Source organism: Anoplopoma fimbria, chromosome 17, assembly GCF_027596085.1.
Source record: "Anoplopoma fimbria isolate UVic2021 breed Golden Eagle Sablefish chromosome 17, Afim_UVic_2022, whole genome shotgun sequence".
Classification (NCBI taxonomy): domain Eukaryota; kingdom Metazoa; phylum Chordata; class Actinopteri; order Perciformes; family Anoplopomatidae; genus Anoplopoma; species Anoplopoma fimbria.
Window position 1 is genome coordinate 7715250 of NC_072465.1, and position 23715 is coordinate 7738964.

The 23715-nt window shown below is 44.8% G+C and overlaps 1 protein-coding gene across 1 annotated transcript; it reads right to left on the bottom strand.

Moving 5' to 3' along the window:
• Positions 1 to 4555: 4555 nt before the first annotated feature.
• Positions 4556 to 23232, bottom strand: rybpb (RING1 and YY1 binding protein b). Its single transcript, XM_054616847.1, has 5 exons — positions 23040 to 23232; positions 22258 to 22383; positions 8412 to 8738; positions 8219 to 8317; positions 4556 to 7886 (listed from the first exon to the last, which is right to left on the bottom strand). Exons 1-5 carry the CDS (start codon positions 23063 to 23065, stop codon positions 7637 to 7639), a joined length of 828 nt encoding a protein of 275 aa, XP_054472822.1. The 5' UTR covers positions 23066 to 23232; the 3' UTR covers positions 4556 to 7636.
• Between the last annotated feature and the right edge of the window lie 483 nt (positions 23233 to 23715).

The following is a 23715-nucleotide window of genomic DNA, read 5'->3' on the forward strand; positions in this document are numbered from 1 at the left end:
CATATTTTCTGTTCCTGACATTTGTTGTTGAAACAGTCCGTTTCTCCAACTAGTGAGGAGAAGAGAACCGGGTTAGCTGGTGCTGCCTGCTCAAACACAAACCAAAAGAAATCAATTCCAACAACAGCAGGAGGAGTTTTTCAAGGAGGAGGTGGACCGCAGAAGCCAAAGATGCCTCTTCAGCTGTATAAAAATTACCCAGCTATCCTGGCAGTCTGGTAGGCGGTGGAAGATGGTTGCAACAATCAGGGAAGCGGGGCAGAGCCTGGAGTCTTGGGATTACAGTGCGTTGAGTCATTTTAAAAAGTGCTGTGACAGTGTGTAATACAATATCCATCTTCAGCATAATTTGTCAGCTGATGATATTGTCGAAAGTGCCGGAATAAACGAGTTAGGCCCTGCTTATACTTTGAATTTACAGGCGTCTTAAGTGATCAGATCACAGGTGGACAGCTCTAAGTGCGTCAGGTCACCTCTGGCATTAGAATGCGTCCCCACCTGTGAGCGGATTTCACTTCCCAGCTCTTTATGCAAATAAGCACCTACCTCATCTCTGTTTGCAAAGACCAAATGGGTTCTTGTTTTTAACCAGCGAAGGCAGAAATGCACTTCCTGTGCCTTGTCTGCCAGAAATCAAAACAATTTTCTTTCTTATCCATAGATAATTTGCATTGCAAATAACTAGTATAGATGACTATAACAAAGTAAAAGGATAACATTAAGAATTCTGTCAGTTTACATTGACTTTGGGGTGGTTGCTTAAAGTTTTATTTGCTACCTTTTGTTTTTCCAATGATCCGACACGTAACTCAAAATTGTGATACGATCCGAACCAAGAGTTTTATGATGCGTTGCACCCCAACACTCCACTTGTGATCCATATGACCAAGATGCATTTTAAATCCAAGTGTGTACTAAACAGGGTTTTAGTGGATCTTGGTCAGCTGAACCTCATAATTCATACATTTACACACTCCTGACATATATTGCATTTGTGTTGAAAGGACTATTTTGATTTTTCCTATGTAGAATAGAAAACGAAGAGAAAATGTTTCAAGCAGTGTTTCTTTGTCTCTGTTCGTCGCTGGACTTGGCACCAGCCTGCAATGGTCAAAATGCACCAACACAAGCTACTTATGTATAATTGTAAGTGTATGATTTGCCGTTTAACAAGGTAGATTTCTCTCACTTAAGCACGAACGTAAACTTGCACAAGATATTTGCCATTTTCTACATGATTAACTTGATACTGTACAGATGGAGGAGTGAAGTGAAGGAGAACTGGATTTAATGACTCACTTGAATTTGCCTCTCCATGACTACGGCTCAATGGTAAAAAACGACAAAAGCCAGAGAGCTGAAGTTGGTGTTGATGACACACAGTTACTTAAAACAGCCTATCTTCCTAAGCACTTAACCACGGCCTTAAACATCACAGAATCTGTGGTTTGGAAGGAAACATGGCTTGCTTCATCGTCTGCTTCGCACATTGCCTGCGCTCCGCATCGAGCCTGTTGATTTCCTCTTCACATAAAAGTGGTGGTTTCTTATCTGCAGATTATCAACCCTGCCTCGACATGTGGATCTGGTCACAGTGTGGCGGTTTGGGCAGGCAGAGGGCTCGACTCTAACGGAAGACAGCCATGTGGTATGAACTAGACCTGAAATGGAAACGATCCCAGAGAAGCTTTTATCTGCTTCTCTCCCTGAATCAAGAGGGGGAGACAGAAAGGGAAGTGGGGTTCAGTTTTGCTGTTTGAAGAACGAGAGCCACCGAGATTAAAGTCTGCGTTTCTGCCTCCTCCCTGAATTCTTTCATAGCATTCCATAGAATACAGTACTGATAACTGATATCCTGCTCTGGTTGGATACATTTGGACTTGGAGAAACCTTATGAACAAACACCATTATGGCACCATCAAAGCTTATGCCAACTTGGTCCATTTTTTTACTCCGTTACATCAAACGGTAATTTTATTTTATGTCTTGAAAGCCACCTTCTATGTAAGGGTTCTTGCCCTTGCTATACTTGGGTAGTGACCTGAAAGCAATTTTCTTTTTATGATGTACTTCATTAATCCCTCAAGGGGGAGATTCTCTGTGCTCCCTCCCTGGCGGCCCTGGAGCAGGTATAGGTTAAGTATCAAGGACACCTGGGGACATGGAGCCCAGAGGTGGAGAAAATACCAAAATAACCTGCTTGGCCTGAGGAAGTTCTGGTTTGATGTTATTTTACTCAAGTACATTAACTGTTACGACTGTAAAAGTTGAGTAAAAGCAATAAGTAGCTCATTAAGAATGTACTCAAAGATAAAAAAAACTGAAGATTTCTACACATGATCTTTATCTTCATGGTTAAAGAGGACTACTTTCCATAATAAAGTGCATAAGCAGTACAATAGTACATTCTTCTCTGCTTGTTCAATGGTAACGATTCCATAATAATTGAATGTACTATTCCCCAGTTGAGTGTTAGCTCACAGTGCATAATTAGCATCTAGTGATCTGGTCATAACTCTGGATTTTAATAAGGGGGAATAGTTTTACACAGAAACTGGTGGGAAAGAATCAGATTAGATCAGGAGCTGAAAGTTCAGACATACTAATGTTATTGATATCCAGAATAACAAGGCGTTTCATGTATGCTATGTATGTAACTCATTATTCCTTTTCTTTTCCTTTAATGCTATCGTTACTTCACCAACAAAGACCACGGCAATAACATTTAGGATTATTCATTATGTGTGGTTGGCGAGTGTGGGAAGAGTGTACTGGGATGAAGGGTTTGATGGGAAGAAGGGTGAAGGGATGAGGGGATGAATGGTGACGGATGAAGAGGGTAGAGGGATGAAGGGATGAGGGGATGAATGGTGAAGGATGAAGGAATGAGTTTATATAGGGAAGAATAGTCACGGATGAAGGGAGGAGGGTAGAGGGATGAGGGGATGAATGGTGAAGGATGAAGGGATGAATGGTGAGGGATTAAGAGAAGAGGGTAGAGGGATGAAGGGATAAAGGGAAGAAGGGTGAAGGATGAAGGAATGAGTTTATATAGGGAAGAATAGTCACGGATGAAGGGAGGAGGGGGTAAGGAGTGAGGGATGAATGGATGAAGGTAAGAAGAGAGGGGTGAAGGGAAGAAGGGATGAAGAGATTAAGAATGAGGGATGAAGGGATGAGGGGAGGAATCAGGGTTGTGTACAGATGGATGGAGCAGAGCGATGATGGACCGGTGTGAGCTGTAAATGGGAAAACGGGAGGGACGGGGAGAGGTGTGAAGGTGTGAAGTTAAAAGAGTTTTAAAAAGGCAACGAGGAGTTTTTTATACAAATTCAACTCTTTCAAATTCAACTCTTTCAACACAGCTTTTTTTCAGTGCTGAAAATGTTGGTTATTTAAGCTTAAGTAACATTGAAGCAACGCTCCTCCATTCCGCCTGTTGTGCACACATCAATATTTGTTTAAAGGCAACACATCACGCTCTTTTTCAGGTTCATACTTGTATTTATTTTGTATTCGGATTACTTACTTACTCAAAGAAAAGTTCTCAGATTTATCATTCCTTTAAATCCCTTATTCAGAAATATTGATTGAAGAAAATCAAGCAGAAAAAACGTTTTTGAACAAAAAATGTTTAGCCACAAAACTGTTTTTTTTAACAACACCAAAGCAGAAGGGACGTTTGGACAAAGTGTATGAACAAATTGTGACAGTTTGACTTTCTGTGTCTTTTAATGTTCTTATTTGGTCCGGGGTGCCAGCCAGGTTTCTCTCCTGGCATTTAAGATAAGTCAGTCGTGTTTTTTATGTTGGTAAACGTCACAAAAGGATGCACATCAATCAACTTTAAATGTACACCCCACACATTGAATGACCTATTCCACCCCAACAAGAACAACACAAACACAAACGTTCAGAGCAATGCAAAAATATTCATATAATTAAAGATTTCTTACACACACACACACACACAAACAAAAAGAAAAAAAATAATAAGTACAGTTCCGTTCGAAATCCAAAATTTCGAACGGAACTGTACTTCCGGGGGGGGTGTAACAGGTGATGAAATCAGGTCATAAAATCCAGGTTGTCACAAATTGAACCGGAGAGAAATGGATCACTCCCTTAGAGAACAACCACTTTCTGTTTCCCTCTGCGGCCATGCTGTATGGGTCACCACTGGCGGCCATTGGTGGGAGGTTTCAGACGGAGCATTAGCGGGCTGCTGAGCGGCCTCTGGAGGGAGACGTGACTGAAAGCCGTTGTGGATGTGAGGGCTCCCTCATGTCATGTGTCACCGCACTGCGGAGGCTTCTCTCCTCTATGAACACACTCTCCTCCGGACATCACAATCATTAGCCTGCCGCCTTCCACACTTCCTGTTATCTGGCAGCGTGTATGAAAGCAACCGAAAGATCTGAGCCTACAGGCTTCCGTAAATACATGTGGTTGATGTGGTAGCATCAATTTAAAAAAATAAATAAATAAAGAGGACACAAAGCAGACAGGAAATAAGATAACTTTAACAATTTTATTTGTGAAAAACTACAAGCAAAATTCATAAATAGACATTTTCTATTTTAAGCGAGGGGAAAAAGAAATGATCAGGTTAGCCTATAAGCGCAAAAGTCGTGCACATGCCAGAAACATGTATTATTTTAACATTATAAGCCAGACAAGGAGCCGTGATCTGCTGAAAATGCTGCGTACATTTCCACACCAGGAACATAATGTGACCATTTCACAGGGGAAACAATGACACATTAGCTATAAGTTTGAAAAAAAAAATAATAATAACTGCAATAAACAAAGAATGGATTATTGTACTGTCCCTAAAACTTTTTTTTTGTACTTTTTCTGTCTTTTTTTTTTTTTTTTTAAACCGAGCAATAACTTTAAAAGTGTTGTACAAGACATTGTTATAGCAAGAAATGAGTTTGTATAATACACTTAATTGGAAATTCACGGTTAAGGTTATACAGTCAGTAAACAAGCCTTCTATATTTGGGTCTCTGACAAACAAAGCTAAAAAATGTAACCATCTTTACACAGTAAATTAAGGTTACTGGTCGCACACAAGAACAGAACTGCTTGCGCGGAAAAGAAAAAACAGGGAAACAAAAAGACTTCAGCTTCGATGCCGTCATTCATAGTGTTTTTAAAATTCTATACACAAGCAATAATTCATATACTCAGCAAATGGCCATTTGTCAATAATTTAACAATGAATCCTCTCCGTTGGAGTACTCAGTCAAGTGAACGTGGTTGCAGATAAGGCAGGTGAAAAGATGGCTTTTTAGGCCTATTTCTAATAGATTGCATTACAAAGCAGGGTTTTTGTTTGTTTTTTTTTCTCAGTAAAAATTGGACAAAACATTTTCCCCCTCTGACCCCCGACATTCCCACATTTATTTATTTTGTTCTATTCACATTGCTTTTCCTCACTTTGAACACCGATTCCATATTTGTATGCATTAAAGTACATAATTACATATTAACCATAGCTTTAGAAGAGCAGGTAAAAAATAAAAAATAACTCAGGAGCACATTATCTCTTGGACTTCAAACATTGCTTACGACCCACACATATGATTATCGCCCATACGTGTGAAACGGCAAAGCTTTGGTCGACACAGATCAAATCTCGCCCCTCAGATCTTGGTAGGGTATATTGAGGTTTTTTTAAATCGGGGGGGGGGGGCCTTGTTGACCTCACATAACCCTGGTTTTAGTTTTGGTGAGTTGTGTGCCTCTGTTAGGGGATCTACATGCACTGTGGTAGTCCAGCAGAGTGAAGGCGGGGCTTACCGGGGCCAAAAAGGCTTTGACCCAGCAGACCCAGAGCTCTTATCCGCTGCCCCCCCACCCCAACGCAGAGTCGGCTTCTCGTCGCCCGCACGCCCACCCACTGAGCGTGGAGCCGCTAGTGTCCTCCTACTCACAGAACTGCCGCTTCTCTGCTCTCATAGAGACAAGTGGACAATAAGAACACCATTTACGTGGATTATATTAGTCTTTATTTAAACTGTTATTCATCTCACACATTAGATAATTGCATTTTCAAATTGTTATTTATCTGTCTATGTATCATGTCATTATGAAATTCCTTTGGTCCTTCAATAAATAAAACTAAGATATCATATACACATTTATTCTTTATACAATTTCATACAGTTAAAAGGAAATTATGTTGGTCTAGTATCAGCTAAGGTGAAAGTGAATTAAACCTTTAAATAAGCCTCGCTGATTTAAAAAAATGAAAGAGCAATTGTGTTCTGTTAACTACTGCATTATTCTTTTTTTTTTTGCCTTCAATGACAGGAGTCTTAAATTAATTAATTAATAAAAAAATAAAAATAAAAAAAGTCAAGTGAATTGTCAATCTTTGCAAATTTTTGTTCACGTCTTTGCACTCCTTTTTCTGGGATTAAAAGGTTGAGAGAATAAAGATGGGAAGTAGTCTTCAGGACCACAGCGAAAGGAAAGATGAAATCGATTCACAACAGCTTGACACAACGGGTCTATTTTACAGTCTGATATGGTTTTACCAAGTGGAACTGCATGTGACCGTCCATTCAGTCACCGCAGAAACAAACTCTGGCTCCAGAGCTACGAGGACAGCTCTGCCTTTAGCCAGAAAAATAACTCAATATCCAAGTACGGAATGCAGAAAATATCAACAGCTTTTAGTGTTTTACACAACAGCCTACACTGTACAGTTAAGGACATAATATACTGTATAAGAGATCTGCTATAGCATACTAAATCATAGACAATCTAGTTGAAAAAAGTCAGGTGTCTGAACCTTGACCTGTACAGACCAACACGGCCCTGATGGAGGTCCCGACAGTGTTCAGAGTGAGACAGTGTTATTGAGGAAAAAGTGAATTTGATTCATCAGCACTCTGTCACATTGAGTGAATGGGGAATCCCAGATCTGCAAAACCGCTTCACAGTGTTTCTAGCACCAGTGTGTGTGTATGTGGTTCGTGTGTGTCTGCGTGACTCGAGTCCTGTCCTGTCATCTTCCAACTGTAATAAAAACACTGAAGGAATGATCGATTGGCGGGGGCTACACAGCAAAGCTTCAACATAAAAAAAATTAAAAAAAAGGAGAATATCAAAGTATACAGGTGCAACAGGTAATAAATAAGGGTAATAATAGTTTAAAGTTATTGAAATGATGGTGGTTATTGTGCCCAGCGGAGAATTCTTCTTTACAAAAACAAAAAGAAAATAAGGTCGACTTGGCCTCACATCCACATAGAAATATAAAACAATACATACAAGTGTCTGGATGCTACCGCAGGGGAGGTCATGGGGGGGTTTGGGGGGGTATGGGGGTGTTATTCCTTGTAGCCCAGCTTTCCTCGCCTTCATCATGGGTTGTAACCACGAGGGGAGTTCACCCAACAGAGGGCGTTTCTTTCCCCGGCAGGCGCACTGCACTGTTCCTCTCCGTATCCGGGGGTTGTCATGGAGTGGAGGCGGGGCACCGATGGGAAAGGTGATATCTCTCCCCATATGGGATCCATAGTGTCCAGAAACATGTGTGGGGAGGGGGAAGGGGGATCGTGGCGATGGTGGGGCAGGGGTCAAGGACAAGTGGGTGGGAAAAAAATTGGGATTTGGGGGCTCAGAACGACTCGTCGTGCCCCACGGACAGATCCCCTTTGGGCGTGGAGGCCCGCGACGAGCCCTTGTCCATGCTCTCGGAGCCGGAGCTCTGGTGCTGTTGTTCGGAGCCCGCGCTGGACGTAATGGTGGACGAGGACGTGGAGGAGGAGCGGGTCTTCTCCTTAAAGTCTGTTATGATCACCGTCACGTTCCCTACGGTGATAGCCAACTGCTGGGCGGTGCTCCGGTCAATGTTCTTCAGTTTGGGCCTGGGGGGGGGGGAGGAGAAGAGCACAGACATAGACGTTAGTAACCAGAAATGGCAACCACGGTGTGTGATGTCTCGGCAACAACAAGGGGGAGGCTGCCAGCAGTGCGGGGGCGGTTACACTAAATTGCTCGATTTGTTGGGTGACACATGAACCGCCAGAACGAGTGTATATAAAGTGAGTGTGGGTGTTTAGTGTAAAAGATCATTTGTGAATCATTTGAGCTTTTCCCACAAGCCTAGTGCTGCATGACTCTTAAAAACAGAAGTCATCGATGTGAAACTACGTTTGTTCTACCAAAGACACGCAGAGTACGAGAGGATGCTACGCACCTGGAAATGTGAGAGTTCTTGTTGGTCTTGGTTGCTGATTTTCCAGACTGTATGCTGTGTTTTTCACTGGGCGGGCTCTGGTGGTTGTCTGATTTGGGTCTGGGGGGGGTAAAACAGATAAGACAGCGGTGAGGATAATACCAGCAGAGAAGACATCCAGAGACACAAGTGAGGACGGGACGTGAACACTGACCTGGTCTTTTTGCTGCTGGGCTTCTTCGTGACGGCTGGGATGATTTCCTTCTCTCTGTTCGGCTTGTCTGTGATTGGCTGTTGCTCGTTGTCGCTCTTCTCCTTCTCCTTCTCCTTCTCCTTCTCGGGAGGGTCCCCCTCTGGCCTCACCAACTCTGGACGCTCAATCTCCGGGCGTACCTCTCCGATGGCGCGCTCGCCCTCGCCGTCCGGGCGCTCCTTGTCTGTGCGCTCGCTCCTCTCCCTCCGCTCCTTCTTGGGCGGCGGAGGCATCGGGTACTGCTGAGCCACCTGCTGGGCGACCAGCTGGGAGTTGATCCTGGGTTTCCTGTGGAGAGGGGAGCCAAGGCACAAAGATGGATTAGCCTCGTAGTGGAGCCGCGAGCTGCTTGCTGGCCGCGCACCAACGCGGTCACACTACAGCTGACAAAGAGAGGTGAGTGAACCTGCGGGCCGGCGGGGGATGTTGGCTGCAGCAGAGGTAGGTTAATGCAGCCGCTTCCCGGTGGAGCGGCTCTGTTTTGCGGGCTAATCTCATTAGCTCACGGCTGTAATAAAATGAATGCACAGGATCACAAGGTGGGACATTTGCAGCACGTCACTTAAGTCCTCTAATCTGATTACTGCAGGGTTGGCCCCATTTGTCACAGACTGAGATTCAGTTGGACACGGTGTAGCTGCTCCGCTCACTGAGCTCACCAGCAGCCATGGCACTACCGACACCTTTTTTTCCCCTCATATTCAAACATTCCTCAACTATCTCTTCTTGTTTCATTTTTTCCTCATTCAGCAAAAACAGTAAAAGCAAGGCCACTTTCAAAGAATCCCACTGATTCCTTAAAAGAGCCACTTCACATCAAACCATCCTTTTTTTCCTAAACATCTTTTCCACAGCTGTGTAACTGAGCTGAGCTGTTGCAAATAAACATGCATGCAGCAGGATGCAGCATCTTGCTCCATCAGCTGTGCAGAAGAGCAGGGCCTGAGGCAAAAAAAAAAATAAGCCCAAGTCAGACTGCCCGAGCCAACACGCACACCTGCAGCATAATGGACACCAGCTGGCAGCATCTGGGGGGGGGAAGCAGAGGACCTGGGGGGAGGGAAAGGGAGAGGGGAAAGAGAGAGAGACACTTTGACTCAGCTGAGCCCGAACTGCAGCCAGCAGCGTGGATAATCACAGGCCAGGACTGGGCAAGCATGGCGAGGAGTAAACCACAAGTACGCTAGTGCGCACACACACTAACACGCTGTTGAAAAGCTCAGCGTGCAAACAAAACAGCCTGGCACGACTCGACGGCCGCTCGGGAGGCCTTTCAGCAGGAACACGACAAGTTGTGCAAGCTAGCTGTGTATACACGACCCTTCCAAATTCCAGTCCTGGCAGGAGTTTTTGTTATATATCCCTGCAGAGGAGAGGAGGTGCCTTGATCCTCGGGACTGCTTTCGGAGACCTGTGGTTCGAGACGGGAATCTGTAGAAACTCTGTCAGCATCAGAGCAGATAAACTAGAGCTGCTGCTGGAAAAAAAAAAAATGAACCTCTCGCAGTGAAAACAAATGTTTCTGGCCTCGCTTTGGGGAATGGTCTAACAGCAAACGCATGTGGCAAAAAAAACTGAAGAAAGCTCAACAGTGTGTGAGGCGCTGATGACGCCGATTTCAGTGGCTCGCTGTGGAGAGTGGTTTTCAGACAGCCGCTTAAGTGGTTAGCCACAGTGTTTCAATTTGGCAACATCATATTGCCAGTCCAGTTACTCTCGTTTCTGCACTTGCATCCTCGTCTTTCACCACTGACACTACACTCGGTTTGTCTATGTCTCGGTAGCCAAGCACTGTAAACTCTGACAAATCCAATTTTTGTTTCAACTTTTTTTTTTCCTCCTGCTCCATCCAGCTCATTAAGTCTCCTCCTGCTGCAGCCAATTACAGACAGAGAGGGCATTTATTTGAGGAGGAGGAGGGGGGGGAATCAATCGGTGCATAATAGAGCATCGTGTCGTTATGTTCGCACTACACTCCATCAATACGCCGGCTGTGGTGAGTGCTGAGGAGCCCCGGGCCGTTGATCCAGTATCCATTAGGTGCCTTGGTTCTCGCTGAAGCCCGGGGCTCTTTCTACCTGCTGGCCTTGTGTTAGGCCCCCTCTGGCCTGGGCCTCCAGTGGGTGAGAATTAAAGCGAGATACTGGGGTGAAATACAATTCTAGCTTCAGGATTGCCAAAGCTGGCTTGTTCCTATCAAATAGATCGAAATTCGTATTTACTTTTAGGGATTTCCCTGCATTTCTAACTCAAAAGGCCTTTGTATTATTGGCTGCCACCTTGGTCTAAATTGCGTACAAAAACGTGTCTTTTTTTCTTTACGACAAAACAATTTAGCATTTTGTGAGCAACTGCTTTGATGTGCTACCACGTGTGCGCATGTAATGCTCGGCACTCAAGTGCGGAGGCAACGAGTGGAATGACATTTTGTTTAAGGGTGAATTGCCCTATGTTGTGAGGCAAAAAAATAAAGTGTGTTTGTCACGATACTACAGATCATTTTGGAAAGCAGAAATTCCCAATAAATCTGTCAAAACAATGAGGCTGAATGTTTCACAATTTTTTTTCCGATAGAGGTGTCTTTCAAACGATATCCAGCCCCTGAAATAATTGTTTGTCACTGATGTCTAAAATGATGCAACAACTGAAAATAAATAAATGAAGATAAGTGCGTTCTTAATGAATGGCTTAGGAGAGTTGAGGAAAAAGAGGGTAGCCATACCTATGAGAGGCTATTTTAACATTTTAAGACCATAACAGTGACTCACTCAGTATGGGGAAGTTTAGCACAGTGTCTACTTTAATCTAACACCTTCTTAATAAACCAGTGAGACCGTTTATGAGCAAGGAGAGGGTCAGCCTGAGACCTGAGCCAGAAAATGGTGAGCGATTATACAAAATACTAAAATATTAAGCATTATAAGTGAAAAGTTTATTCTTTTTTGGTTCTCTTCCATATTTAACACTCAGCACAGAGCAAATGGCTTTGAACCGACATGGCCAAAAAAGCGACAGCTTTCCCAAGAACACATCTGATGGGCTGTTGTGTGTACTCTGTAGAAATCACAATCCCTCACATCATGTACATTTGGAAAGCAGCCACTCTAAAAAAAGCGAGTGCACAAACTGTGTACGAGATGCACGAACATTTTAGAGTGTATTAGAGCTCCTATTTATAGTACTAAATAAGTATCTCCGCAATTCCTTTAAATGCTTATGTAATTAAGTTGTTAACCAATTAATTAGGAAGTGATAATTAGAAGTTTACAGCTTTGGACCTCCTCGCCTGTGTTGCTGACACAACACAAATTTGCAATTATAATTTCCAGTACACTTCCGAGCCTTGGATTTCCCTCTCCCGTTACTATGTCAATGACATAATACACCTCACCCCAGGGGAATATTGTGGGTCCCTCAAGTCTGGATTACTGATCTGGGGTCAACATGTGGTGGGAAATCCCCAACATGCCTCTGAGAAAGTGTGACAAAGAATTCAGGTTTTGGGGAGGCATCTTGAGCTAAATAAAGCTGTGAGTAAAAATGCAGTGCGCAAAGCTACAATAACAAAATGTGCTCACAGACCCCTTGTGAAAAAACATTTGTCACTCTAGCCCTCATGCACGAGTAAACAGATTGTGAACGCAGACGGCATCCAACAGGATGAGAAATCATTTTATTTGGCAGTGAGAGCCGTTAGCCAAGGAGGCGGTAAGGGAGTGATTGATCGGCCGATAAGCTCCACGCCTCTTTTGCCTCTTTACGGAGCTGAAGCTCTGGTCAGAGTCCGAGATTTGTGTCAGCAACAGCAGCGGCGGCAGACGCAGCCTCGGTAGTTAAGCAGTGATTCAGTGCCAGCTGTAAGTCAGCCATGAGTTGCTGCTGGCAAGATAGAGCCACCGCTCTCTTTGCCCCATTATTTATTTACTGACCACACATCGCGGCTTTGCACAGCCACGCTCTGTGGCTCATTAACATGGCTGCAGATTCTGCTAGACACCATACCTGTGCGTTTGGCCCTGAACAGCTGGAAGAAAAAGAAAAAAAAAGTCCACCTTTGCTTAAAAAAAGAATACTCTTCATATATTAAACATTAATTACGACTCACATTTAAAAGCTGTCCACATTGTTGAGCATAGAATGTACTAATTAAACCACAACATGGCAGAAAACAAATCTACAACTGAACCACATTATTTTGCAAACATCCAAATCAAATGCGAAACATTTATGTTTGACAAGAGGCACTGGAAATGATCCCGGGAGCAGGACCAGGAGTGAACCCCAGGGCCCAATTGCAGAGATTGCTCCGACCTCCCGCTGCTGCCAATATATTCCTGTGGATTCAGTGCGAGTGAGAGTGTCAAGTGTGCAAAGCCTGCTGTCGAATCATTTCCCACTGCGAGGGCTTACAGCTTATTACCTCCCCTTCGCACAACAATAGGCCATGATTGACAGCTCCTCCCATGCTTGGCCCTAAATTCCACCGTCTGGGGGAAGGAAGGAGTGGGGGGGGGACTCCCTCCACGGGACACCCTGAAATAACTATCATCACGAGTAAACGCTCCTAATTCAGTCAGACTGACACCCGTAGTTAGACTGCTCCACTCAGCCAGAACCATCCCAGAGACGGACACACCTCTGCTCAGCTGCTGCTCCCGGCAGCCAGGAGCAGCAGACACCGCCGGCCAAGGGCACACACAAAAAAAACTGCGGCTGCTGTTGCAGAGGGAACTCTTTCGAGAGAAACCAAGAAACAATGAGCCGGAGCACTTCACACAGAGAGTTATGAAAAGAGTGAGCGAGGGATGGCTAGTGTGATATATATAGACAGAGAGAGAGAGAGACAGAGAGAGGGAGGTGCAGGAAAGCCCTCATTAACACAGCTCTTTTATTTGAAGTGCTGTGTGGAGGACAAGCAATTATTTCCTGCCAGGCTGAGTGAATGCAGGGGCAGACAGCTGAGCGAAGAGGAGAGAGAGAGAGAGAGAGAGAGAGAGAGAGAGAGAGAGAGAACAGTAGTCTTCGACCGTGGACGGCTCGCTGAAGAGCTCAGACTATTCAACGCCACCCACTCTCTCATTCCGACTTTGAAAAAAATAGCCGCATCTACTCAGTACGATCGTGGGCTCCTTGTCCTCAATGATGTGCAGAGTTGTTCACAAACAGGAATCCTCCATTCATATTTATTCGGCGGTGACCTGGTTCCCCCCCCACCACACACGCACACACATATATATAGGACTGAGGCCATCTCTCAGATCCAGCATGTGACACTGCCACAGGGCTTTGGTCTGATGGCAGCACCACCCTGCATGACAAGCCGGCAACCATGTAACCGATGATCTACAGGCACCCGTCTGTGTCAACACTTGATCATTATGTAGAGACGCGTGATGCTCTCCCCCCCCTACCAGTGTGGAGGGTGATGGAGCAGAGCACACAGCTGCCTGCCTGTGCTGCTTTATAATTTGTGAACCAGTCAGCGGGTCGATATATCTGCATGTTCTATTGTTGACTGTATGGACAGTCTTTCCAGAGAGACTTGAGGTATGTCTGGGGAGAGCTCTGCATGGCCCCCTGCCTGACAACATTGGTTTTTTTGCACTCGGTGCAACAAAAAACAGTGGCGTGTGCATGTGTTTGATGACTTAGGACAGAATTATGTATGGATTGTTTTCCATGCATCATGTTATAATAAGTTCACCATTAATGCAGTAACCAGAGCTGAAACAACGATCGGTTTAGCAAAGCAGCTATTCTGATAATTGACTTATCATTTAAGTCATTGTTTAAACAAAAAGATCACTGCTTCTGGTTTCACAAATGTGAATATTTGCTGGATTTCTTAGTCTCCTATAATAATAATAATAATAATAATAATAATAATAATAATAAGGTTATGGACTGTTGGTTGGACAGAAGAAATTTAAATATGTCCATTTATGCTTGGCATTATCAATTAATCAGTCAATTATTTGACCAATTTGTTAGTGCGTAAACATTGTCATCAATCATTTGACCCGAGTCCAATTGTGAGATGTTTTGTCCATCCAAGAGTCCAAAAGATATTCAATTTACTGTTGACAGAAACTTGTAAAATGTTTCCTTGATAAATGACTTATGAAGATTAATGCCAATCGGCTAACTAATTAATTGTTTACGGGCTTATAGTAGTACACACTTGAATCTGACTGAGTGTGATTTCAGTAGGAGGGAAAAGGATCACAAATCTCAAAGCTTGAATGCATCATAATCTATCTATCTATCTATGCCATCTCCATACTGTAGCTGTTGCTCAAATGCTGTCAACGTTTATGGATTTCCTGTTGTACGTAATGTAGCATTATCAAGGATCAGCGTCGAGAAAGAATTAATGCCAATCTCCATATCTCATATTTAAACTTGAAATCGGCCGATAACCATCAGCAGTAAAACTTTATTACACACTTTACTGTGTAATTAATCAGCGGTTAACATGGGGAGAATCCAAACGGATCAACTACAAAATCTTTTAAAAAAGAACCCCAATCAGTGAACAGGTACAAACCTATTCATTTTCTATATTGTAACGTTAAATGGACAAATGACAAACGGGAATACGACTGGACCGTGGGACTTGTGTTCCCCTGTGAGGACGTTCTTGATCCGTCGGAGCCTGAGGAGACTGGAAGAAGTGCTGTCACCTCCAGCCATCCTTGGGTAAAGTGATCTGTGTGAGTGAGTGTGTGGTGGAGGGTTGAATGAGGACAGCACCTGAAGAGCAGCCTGGGGCTAGAGCGCTTCACGATTAATTCCCACTGCCCACCAGAGGCATTAAACCATTCATCCCTTCACGAGTCCCTTCCAGTCAGGACTTTGAGGGTTTAATATTCCTGTCACCCCCCCCTCCACTCCTTGTGGGGCTATGTGGATTCAACCACCCTGTTTCAATCAGGTGTTATGCATTCACAGCAGGCTCTCAGAAAGCATCTAAACCCCACACCTTTTCTTAAAAACAGTGAAAGAGCTCAACAGTCAGACATGACGTTTAGGCCACGTCCACACTAACCCGTTTTCAAATGAATCCGCATATCTTTTTCTGCGTTTGCACCGAGCGTCCACACTACACAGGGTTTTTAGGGCACCGAAAACGAATAAGTTTGAAAACGCTCCCGAGGACGGATAAGTTTGAAAACGCGGCGTTTTCATGATAGTGTGGATGACTGAAAACGAAGAAGTCCGAAAACGATGACGCGGTTCTTTGGCTTCAGCTGGAATCAGCTGTTATTGGAGCGATTAGTGTGGCGTGTCCTGCGGCGGTATCAGCCCTAAATAACGGACTTCTGATGGACTTGTGTTGACCAAATGTATGGACCCATAATCTAGTAAACTTCGTTTAATGACTGTTCATTTAAAGTAAATGTGCTGTCTGTGTGGGAGAGATATAGTTAGACCTGCAGTGTTGTAACTAAGCTTGAAAAATAAAACTTCTAAAAACTTCCACGAAATGTGTCTGTTTGAGTTCATGGAGGAAGATTTTAGAGGAAGTTCTTAAGTATCAAGCACGACGAGTATCAAGAGTGGTGTAATCGTATTATCTGTAACCAAGCAACCAATGTACTCCCTGTTTACACCGGCATGCGCATGCCCAGTGTACGTGAATAGTCACGTGATATTCGTTTTCAGGGGAGCAAGTCTGGACGCACATAATTTCGAAAACGATGCTGAAATGCACGTGTGGACGGAGATCTTAAAACCCCATTTTCATTTGAAAACGAGTGAAAGCGGGTTAATGTGGACATGGCCTTAGTTGCTCCTGACATTATTGGACAGAAAAGGGAGAAATTCAAAGAAAACTCTCAAAGATATCTCAACTTTTCTGTAACAACTGTGAGCCTGATGCCACCATGCTGGCTGCTGAGAGTCTGGTTTTCTGCTTCTCTTGACAGCCTACAGGATACCAACTGTCTCAGTTTGGGTGTGTTTGAAAGAGACAGACATGTGCAAAAAGAGGAAATGTCTACGTCTAAATGTGGATCCTATGCGACACTGCATGTCAGTGGCTGTGGTCGAGGTGCCTAACAAGCGGCCCAGCTGAAGTGATAGCCGATGCACAAACGGGTTAAATCCAACATTGCTGGCTGCAGTGTATGCGCAAAAACAGGCATCTGTCCCCAGATCACCCCTACTGGAGGACAAGAAACCACGACGCCGCATGCATAGTCGTTGACACATGCGTTCAATAAGTCTCCACCGCATCAATTAACCGCCAGTTTAGCTGCAAGGTTGTCAGCTGTGTGTCTCTTCCCGACATACTCCGTCATGGTTTCAGCCTGTGTATTGCAATCCCAGCGTAGCGTTAGCGAGTATCCGGTAGAGAGAGCTCTCTCTTTCTTTTCTTTTTTTACATTTCTATAAAGCGAGTAACTGAGCAATGATTGGTCGAAATTCTTATTGTCGGTTAAAAAGTTGATTATTAACATCCCAAGTCTGCTCATGTGTTAAAGACAACACATCTTCACACTGACACCTCTATCAGGCTGTGAACTGCCTGGCGCTGGGCAGACTGACAGCGAGTCATTGCAGAGGCACTAAGCACGTATGAGTGCTTCCATCAGCAGCACTGTGTCACATCGCTCCGTATCATTCATTTGTTTTCCTCCTCTCCGCTGCCTCTCTCTGTCGCTCTCTTTGTCTTCTTGGCTGCTCTCTTCACTCCCCCCCCGCCCCCTCCCTCGTACCGCCCAGCCTAAACCCTGCCGGCTTTAAGTAGGTCGTCTTCACCTCTCTTCACCCTCTCTCCTGCTGTTTGCCTCTGGTGTGCGCAAGTTATCATGTCAAGTAGACCCGGTCGCCCCCTTCTTGCCGCTGTCCTGTCATCCTCTTGCCCATTTGCTTTATAGCGTAAATGGCGCCTTGTTTACAGTTTGCACGACTGCCAAAGGGGACATTGCACCTTCGTGGCGGACTCTTGTGCGCTACACACTGGGAACAACTTCAACTGAGCAAACACAAAAAACAAGTGAGGAAACCAGACATCGGGAAGTCAAACACGAAGCCGCTACGGACCAACACATTTTGATTTCTGGGGTGTAGCTTCTCCATAAAGCCCAGGCAACCAGGGTCAAACCATCAGACTAACAACTGACAACTCTTTACCACTAAATGTCCTTAACATTCATAACGTGGACTCTGGATTCACTCTCGATCTGCAGCATATGACATGTCAAACGGCGCCGTTCTCTCCCCATTGCAGGGATGGTGGCGCTGGTAGAAACAGAAGAGGCTGCCTAGTCAATCTCTCTCCCTCCCTGGGTAATGATGTGCTTTAGCCCCTGGAGACTCTTGGCTGAGCGAGCACATCCCCCTTGCAGCCATCCATACCCCCCCCTTCAAGAAACACACGCACATAAATGTCCCTCCACCGCTCTGTTTCTCCCTGTGTCCTCTCTTGCCCTCGCCTTCCTCCTTCTTCCTCAGCAAGCTGTGACTCCACACATAACGACTCTCTCACTCCTTGTCCTCATATGCCTCTTTCTGTATTTTCCTCAAGACTCCCTTGCCATCATACTCGTTTGCTCTCGTCTTTTTTTGGGTGAGGGGAGGAGCCTCGATTCAGCAGCTCTCTCAACATTTTCTCTGTTTTGTCAAATTGCCAAATTGGCTACTGTATTTAATCACTCACACACTGCCAAATCCCATGAAGTAATTAAGAACTTTTAAATCCGGCAATTAACATGTAAAGATTAGGGCTACCGGCTCGTGCTTAGGGCTTTAGTGCAGATGCTGATAATGCTGGATAAGCAAAAGCAGTTTCCTCTGAGCGGGGGGGCTGCTGTGGGGGCAGGGGGTGGGCGAGGAAGTGCAGATATAAATTGAGCGCCGGCATGTCCCTCTTATGTAATTCCATTATCCTAGACAATTTGCCTTAATGTGACAGTGGTAGAATCCACGGATTATAATGGCTCTATTCCATCATTGTAAAAGACAGAAAGGCAGGCAGGCACACACACGCGCACGCACACGCACCAATCATTTTCCAATAATTGTGCAGCCTCAATGCTTACACAAAAAAGAGAGATGCACTTTTACTTTTGCCACACAAGTAACTCGTTGCTTCAGGGTCGGGTATCCGTTCTGATTCTGTTCATCAATCCTGGTTCTAACTTCCATAATCTGTGGATTCATGGGTTTCCCATAACGCCGTATTATAAAGCCACAGACTAAATGCAAAACACATTTACTTAAGGGCATTAACATCTACAGTAACTGCTTATGATTGAGTCATGGAAGTTTGACGGAATGATCCGACAAACATCTTACCCTCCCTTTAGAATTCTTCATACTTGTGACAATATTTGTACATGACATTATTCACAGGACAGTCTACACAAGCTACAGGTGACTGACAAATCTAACTTTTAATCTCCTACAGCAAGGCCTTACCAGCTATCTGAGCAAATAAAAGATGGCTACTGTAAACCAACAGAGACAGCCTGGTGACACAGACATAGATAGAATAGAAATTGATAAGTGCAAAAACAAAATGTCATGCGTCATTTGATTTAGCTTCGTTTTGCCAAGTGGTCTTGAGTCCAGCTGATGAGATCAGCTGACAAAAATGTAGATTTGATCCTTAAGCCACTGTGCGAAGAAGTATCAAGTTGCTTAAACAAACATACTTTTTTCAAAGATTATATATCTAACACCCATGCGTATAAACTCCTGTATCTCCCACTGCTGTGTATATATATAGTATATGGGTTGCTTTGGTTCAGGGACAGTGTCATCTCAGCAGTCTGAGATTCAGATAAATTACGGTCCATAGAAGTTGGTTTATTTAATCTAGTCAGAGCACTGCATTTTCCTAACCAGTGGGAGACACCCATTTGTTCCGTTTTATATAAAGCACAGATGGAAGCTCCTTGAAATGGTTGACAACAGAGAAACAGCGCATAGATAACAGGGCGGCAGTCAAAGACTGAGGTACCTCAAGACTTCCTGTGATCCCCGCCATCAATCAACTTTAGAGGGCTCCTAATGGTTTCTCCCTGGGCCCCGGGGCTGACAGAGGCGCATACCAAACATCCCCACAAAAGCAAACTGATGCACGGCAACACGGTGTCACGTTCACGCAGCGATCGGGGTTCAGATGCCAGAAACATTTAAATACGATAGCGCGCGCCTCACAGGGGATGCTAATGCGAGCCCTTCTCCAATTACCAAAGAAGCAGGCGCCAAATACTTGGGCTACTCGGACTTGTAGATTAGCGACGAGGTCAGGTACAAAAAAGCAGAGTGCGTTCTTGTTTAAGAGTCAGGGTGGCAGAGGCTAGATTTAGCCTAGTCGGGTATCATGTTACATCACTGAGTTGGACTGGGTCAACAGGTTCGTTAGGCTGCGCCGGGCCGGGGAGATGGGGCCCCTCCCTGCATGCTGATGCCGCAGCCGGAGTTTTGCCCTCGTTAACACACATTCTTGCCTCCTTTGACCCACAGTTACCTAGCTTGCCTACCGCTGGCAGGGGGGACAAAGTGCAGTTCAAGCCTCTGTGTAGTGAAAGCCTCTCACTCACCGTGGATCACCTTAATTGTTTATCCTCCATCGGCACCTGTAGAAACAGCTGGTGTCTCAATGGCTCAGTGCACTCTGTGAGGGATGGCTGTATCAAGCTCAAGGGGGTGGAACTATTCATCTAATCTGGATTCATTCACGTAGGACAAGCAGGTAGACTCTCCATGATTGGACCTGCAGCTACCATGCTCGTCACTGCATTTATGTACACAGACTACTACCTGTTGTACCAAGAGGGTGGCGGTGCATGCAAAACTTCAGCTGACATCCATCCAATCCTCACTACGTTTTGAATACAGTCAACACAGTCTGACCTTTGTATCCAGGACGCAGGAAAAGAAAGCTATATTTGGGGATTGTGGAAGGAGTGTGTGGAAAGAGGTCACTTGCCAGTCATTCACATAACTCATAACAAGCCCTTTCAAAATACACTTAAATACAATCATGTCACACTGACTGCACAGATCAATACCTATCCAAGTCCACCCTATCTTGTAGTAAACACAAATTGATGATCCAAATCCAAAGGGCCTCTATAATTAGTGAACACACGTGCCCTCCTTGCATAAAAGCACATCCAAAGTAGAGCCTCAGATAAAAGCGGCAAGACAAACATCCACACGTAGCCTTAAGTGTGAATCATTTAGCTAAGAGCATGCTGCTCTGTCCCATGCTTTGCTGGTATACATCAAACGAGAAAGAAAAGACAGCTAATTAGTACTCATTAAAATAAGAGGCAGCCCCACAACGACACAATTGCATTAATAAAAGGTTACCCGTTCACATCAAACAGGAATGTGTGGCAACCACTCCTGTGATGTCATGTGCTCCCACTTACCAAATAGAGGCAACTGGGCCGTTGCCAAAGCACAGTGGCAGGATGGCTTCGACATGCTCGTCTCTGCTTCCTGTTCAGCGCAGTAGGCTCAGCCCGCACCCATCGGCTGTGGTCTTAAGCTACGAGCAGCTCGGGAAAAGATCAGAGGGGGAGGGGAGCCAGACAATTAAGGCTGAGCTCAATCTTTTGGATTTTCAGTAAACCAGCGTCAGAGTGTTCTCCCCGTTTGCGGTGCGCCAGCGGTGTCAGTCTAGCCACTCATTGTAAAACCACAGCTGGAAAGGTTAGAGTGCAGAGGGGACTTGTCAACAAACCCACAAGTGACTCATCTGTCTCTCCAACTCATCATGCAAGTGATGACGGGAGTAAACAATCTCACACCGCAGCACACGATACTTCTCATCAAAAACATTCCGCCGATCTGGGGGAGGAAGCGACACACCAGACTAAAAAGGGAATCCCGTCATGACATTAAGGTACACTGTGATATCATCTCAGTTTCCCATAAGACGCAGTCTTCTGCTGACATCACAAAATTTATTCTGAGGGAAGCTCAGGGGAATTGTCCGGGGACATACAAGCCTGTCGCCATAAACGCAGGTATGATTAATCTGGAGACATTTTCTGAGAGTGAATTCACTTATTTGTGGCAGATATTAACATGATTAATCATAGACAAATGTGTTGACTGACATTTAAGAGAGAAAAAAAATCATGCCAGACTGGGCATGAAATTGCACTGGCTTCAACTATACCGGACAAAGAAATAGAAAAAGGCACATCTGGGGTTTATCTCTAATCCTGATTACAAAAATAAATCTTGGAAACATAATCATCTCCTTACTGTACATCCACCGCATGCACAATAAAGTCTGACTCTTGTCAGACGATTAACAGAACCTCTGCAAATCCTACAGGTTGGCGAAACGCACGAGCGTGCATTCACCTTGTTTCACTCCATGAGGAGGAGGAAAGAAGAAGAAGAAGAAGAAGAAGAAGAAGGCAGCCCTTTCGCTGTTGATGCACTGTAGCTGTACAGCCATCATGAAGTATGGTCCCCCCCCAACACTCCCCTCCCCTCCCCTCTGGCTAGCGAGGCAGCCAGCCTACCTAGAACATAGTGCATAAAAGCAATGCAATGTTTAGCCGCATTAACGTGATAAACTACGGATAATCCAGACACCGGCAGGGAGGTGTTTGCGAAGGCTGTCCATCAACAAGTCCGCGCTCGCCCGCAGACAAATGGGGCTGTCGATCAAAGTTTGTCATCCGCTTTAAATTGCGATGCGATGCAATGCTGCTGCAGCCAGCCAGCCGAGCAGGGGGGGGGAGGAGAAAACGAGACGCTCAGACAAGAGATGGAGAGAGGGTGAGAGAGAGAGAGAGAGAGAGAGAGGGTGAGAGAGCTACGTTACCTTGTGGATGTGCCCTTCCTCACATCGCAGATGCTGCATTTGAAAGCCTCGGCGGTGTTCCTGAAGGTGCAGACGCTACAGTCCCAGTACCCGTCGTCTGCGGTCTGTTTGGCTTGTCTTTTTGGCCTGACAAATGTTAAGGTCAAGTTAGTTTATATTTTTATTTTTTTATTTTTTGGGGGGTGGGTGGGGGGAGGGAGGGGGAGAAATGCCACCAACACATTTCAAGAATTAACAAAAAAAGGAAGACAGTGACAAACATAGCGCGTTGTGTAAATGCACGAGCCACTAAGTGCGGCGCAAATGGTGGGGTTGTCATGAATTTTGGGTTCGCGACCCGGCAAGTAAAGCCCCCTTTTTTAAATAACCCCCCCCTCCCTCAGTGGCGAAGCTCCACACCGTCCGATTGTATCGCCAGCTAGGCTAGCAGGCAGGCGAGCGGGGCTAAAAAAAAAATCCTCGGCATCGGAGCTTAGCATGTCGGCTAACAAAACCAATATCAAACAATGTCAATTTCGACATTGACCCTCCGAAAGGCTTCGTCGAGACGGAAGAGCGTTTCAGAGAGTGCCAGGCGTCTCCTCCGAAAAAATTCCCTTTGTCTGTTAAGTGACTGGGTTGTAGGGAGCGAGAAGCCGCCATAGTGACTGCACTATTCAAGCTAGCTGTGGCATACCGACTGAAAAAGGGAGAAACGATCCCTGCGTTGAGGGAGACGCATCCAAATATCGAGCCCAAAACGCACGAAACTAGCCAGAAACGGCGGCAGGCGGTCGCATTACCTGGTTGGGCTCTTCTTGTCGCCCATTGTGAAGAATAGTCCTCGGAAAAAAGAAGAAAAAGGGGCCTCCTTTAATTGTCAGTGAGTGTAGTGGGTTCCAGATAGAGCCGCTGCTGAGGCTGTTGGCAGACAGGCTCCACTCAGCGCTGGCTCGAGGCAAGGCACAGCGACTGACTGCACTACAACACGTGACCGCCGCCCGGCCAATCAGAGCGAGAGTCGGTTTAAAAGTCTGGGTGGATGTTTAGTCGCTGTTTTAATAACTACTAGAGAAATTTGACAGACCTCACCTCACCTCAACCCACACCCACACACACACATATGCATAGAGATGGAAGACTGACTTCGTTCTTAATGCCTGTAATAGAAACAAATTAATAAAACCTTTTTAAATATAGAACTACACATTCAAATTGCTTTACAAGATTTAAAAAAAAGGAGAAAAAAAAGAATACTAGGAAACAATTAACAAATAGCAAAAACAATTAGGACAAAAAAGTAAAAGACAAAAAACACACTACAGGTTTTATATCTAGAACAAAATCCTCTTTCAACAGGTGGAGTTCTGATGAATCCTGTTTTTAATTCCAGTCTATGGAAAAACCATAAGGGATCCGCTGCTTACAACAGGCAGCGTTCATGCTAATTTATGGTTAATAATAATATCATTATACGTA

What these genes read in the sequence shown, in the direction of transcription:
- rybpb (XM_054616847.1), bottom strand. Translation starts at nt 23,065, where the DNA reads ATGGGCGACAAGAAGAGCCCAACCAG. An exon ending in GACAAGAAGAGCCCAACCAG is followed by an intron (nt 22,384 to 23,039) that starts GTAATGCGACCG and finishes AACATTTGTCAG; the next exon opens with GCCAAAAAGACAAGCCAAAC. An exon ending in AAGAACTCTCACATTTCCAG is followed by an intron (nt 7,887 to 8,218) that starts GTGCGTAGCATC and finishes CCCCCCCCCCAG; the next exon opens with GCCCAAACTGAAGAACATTG.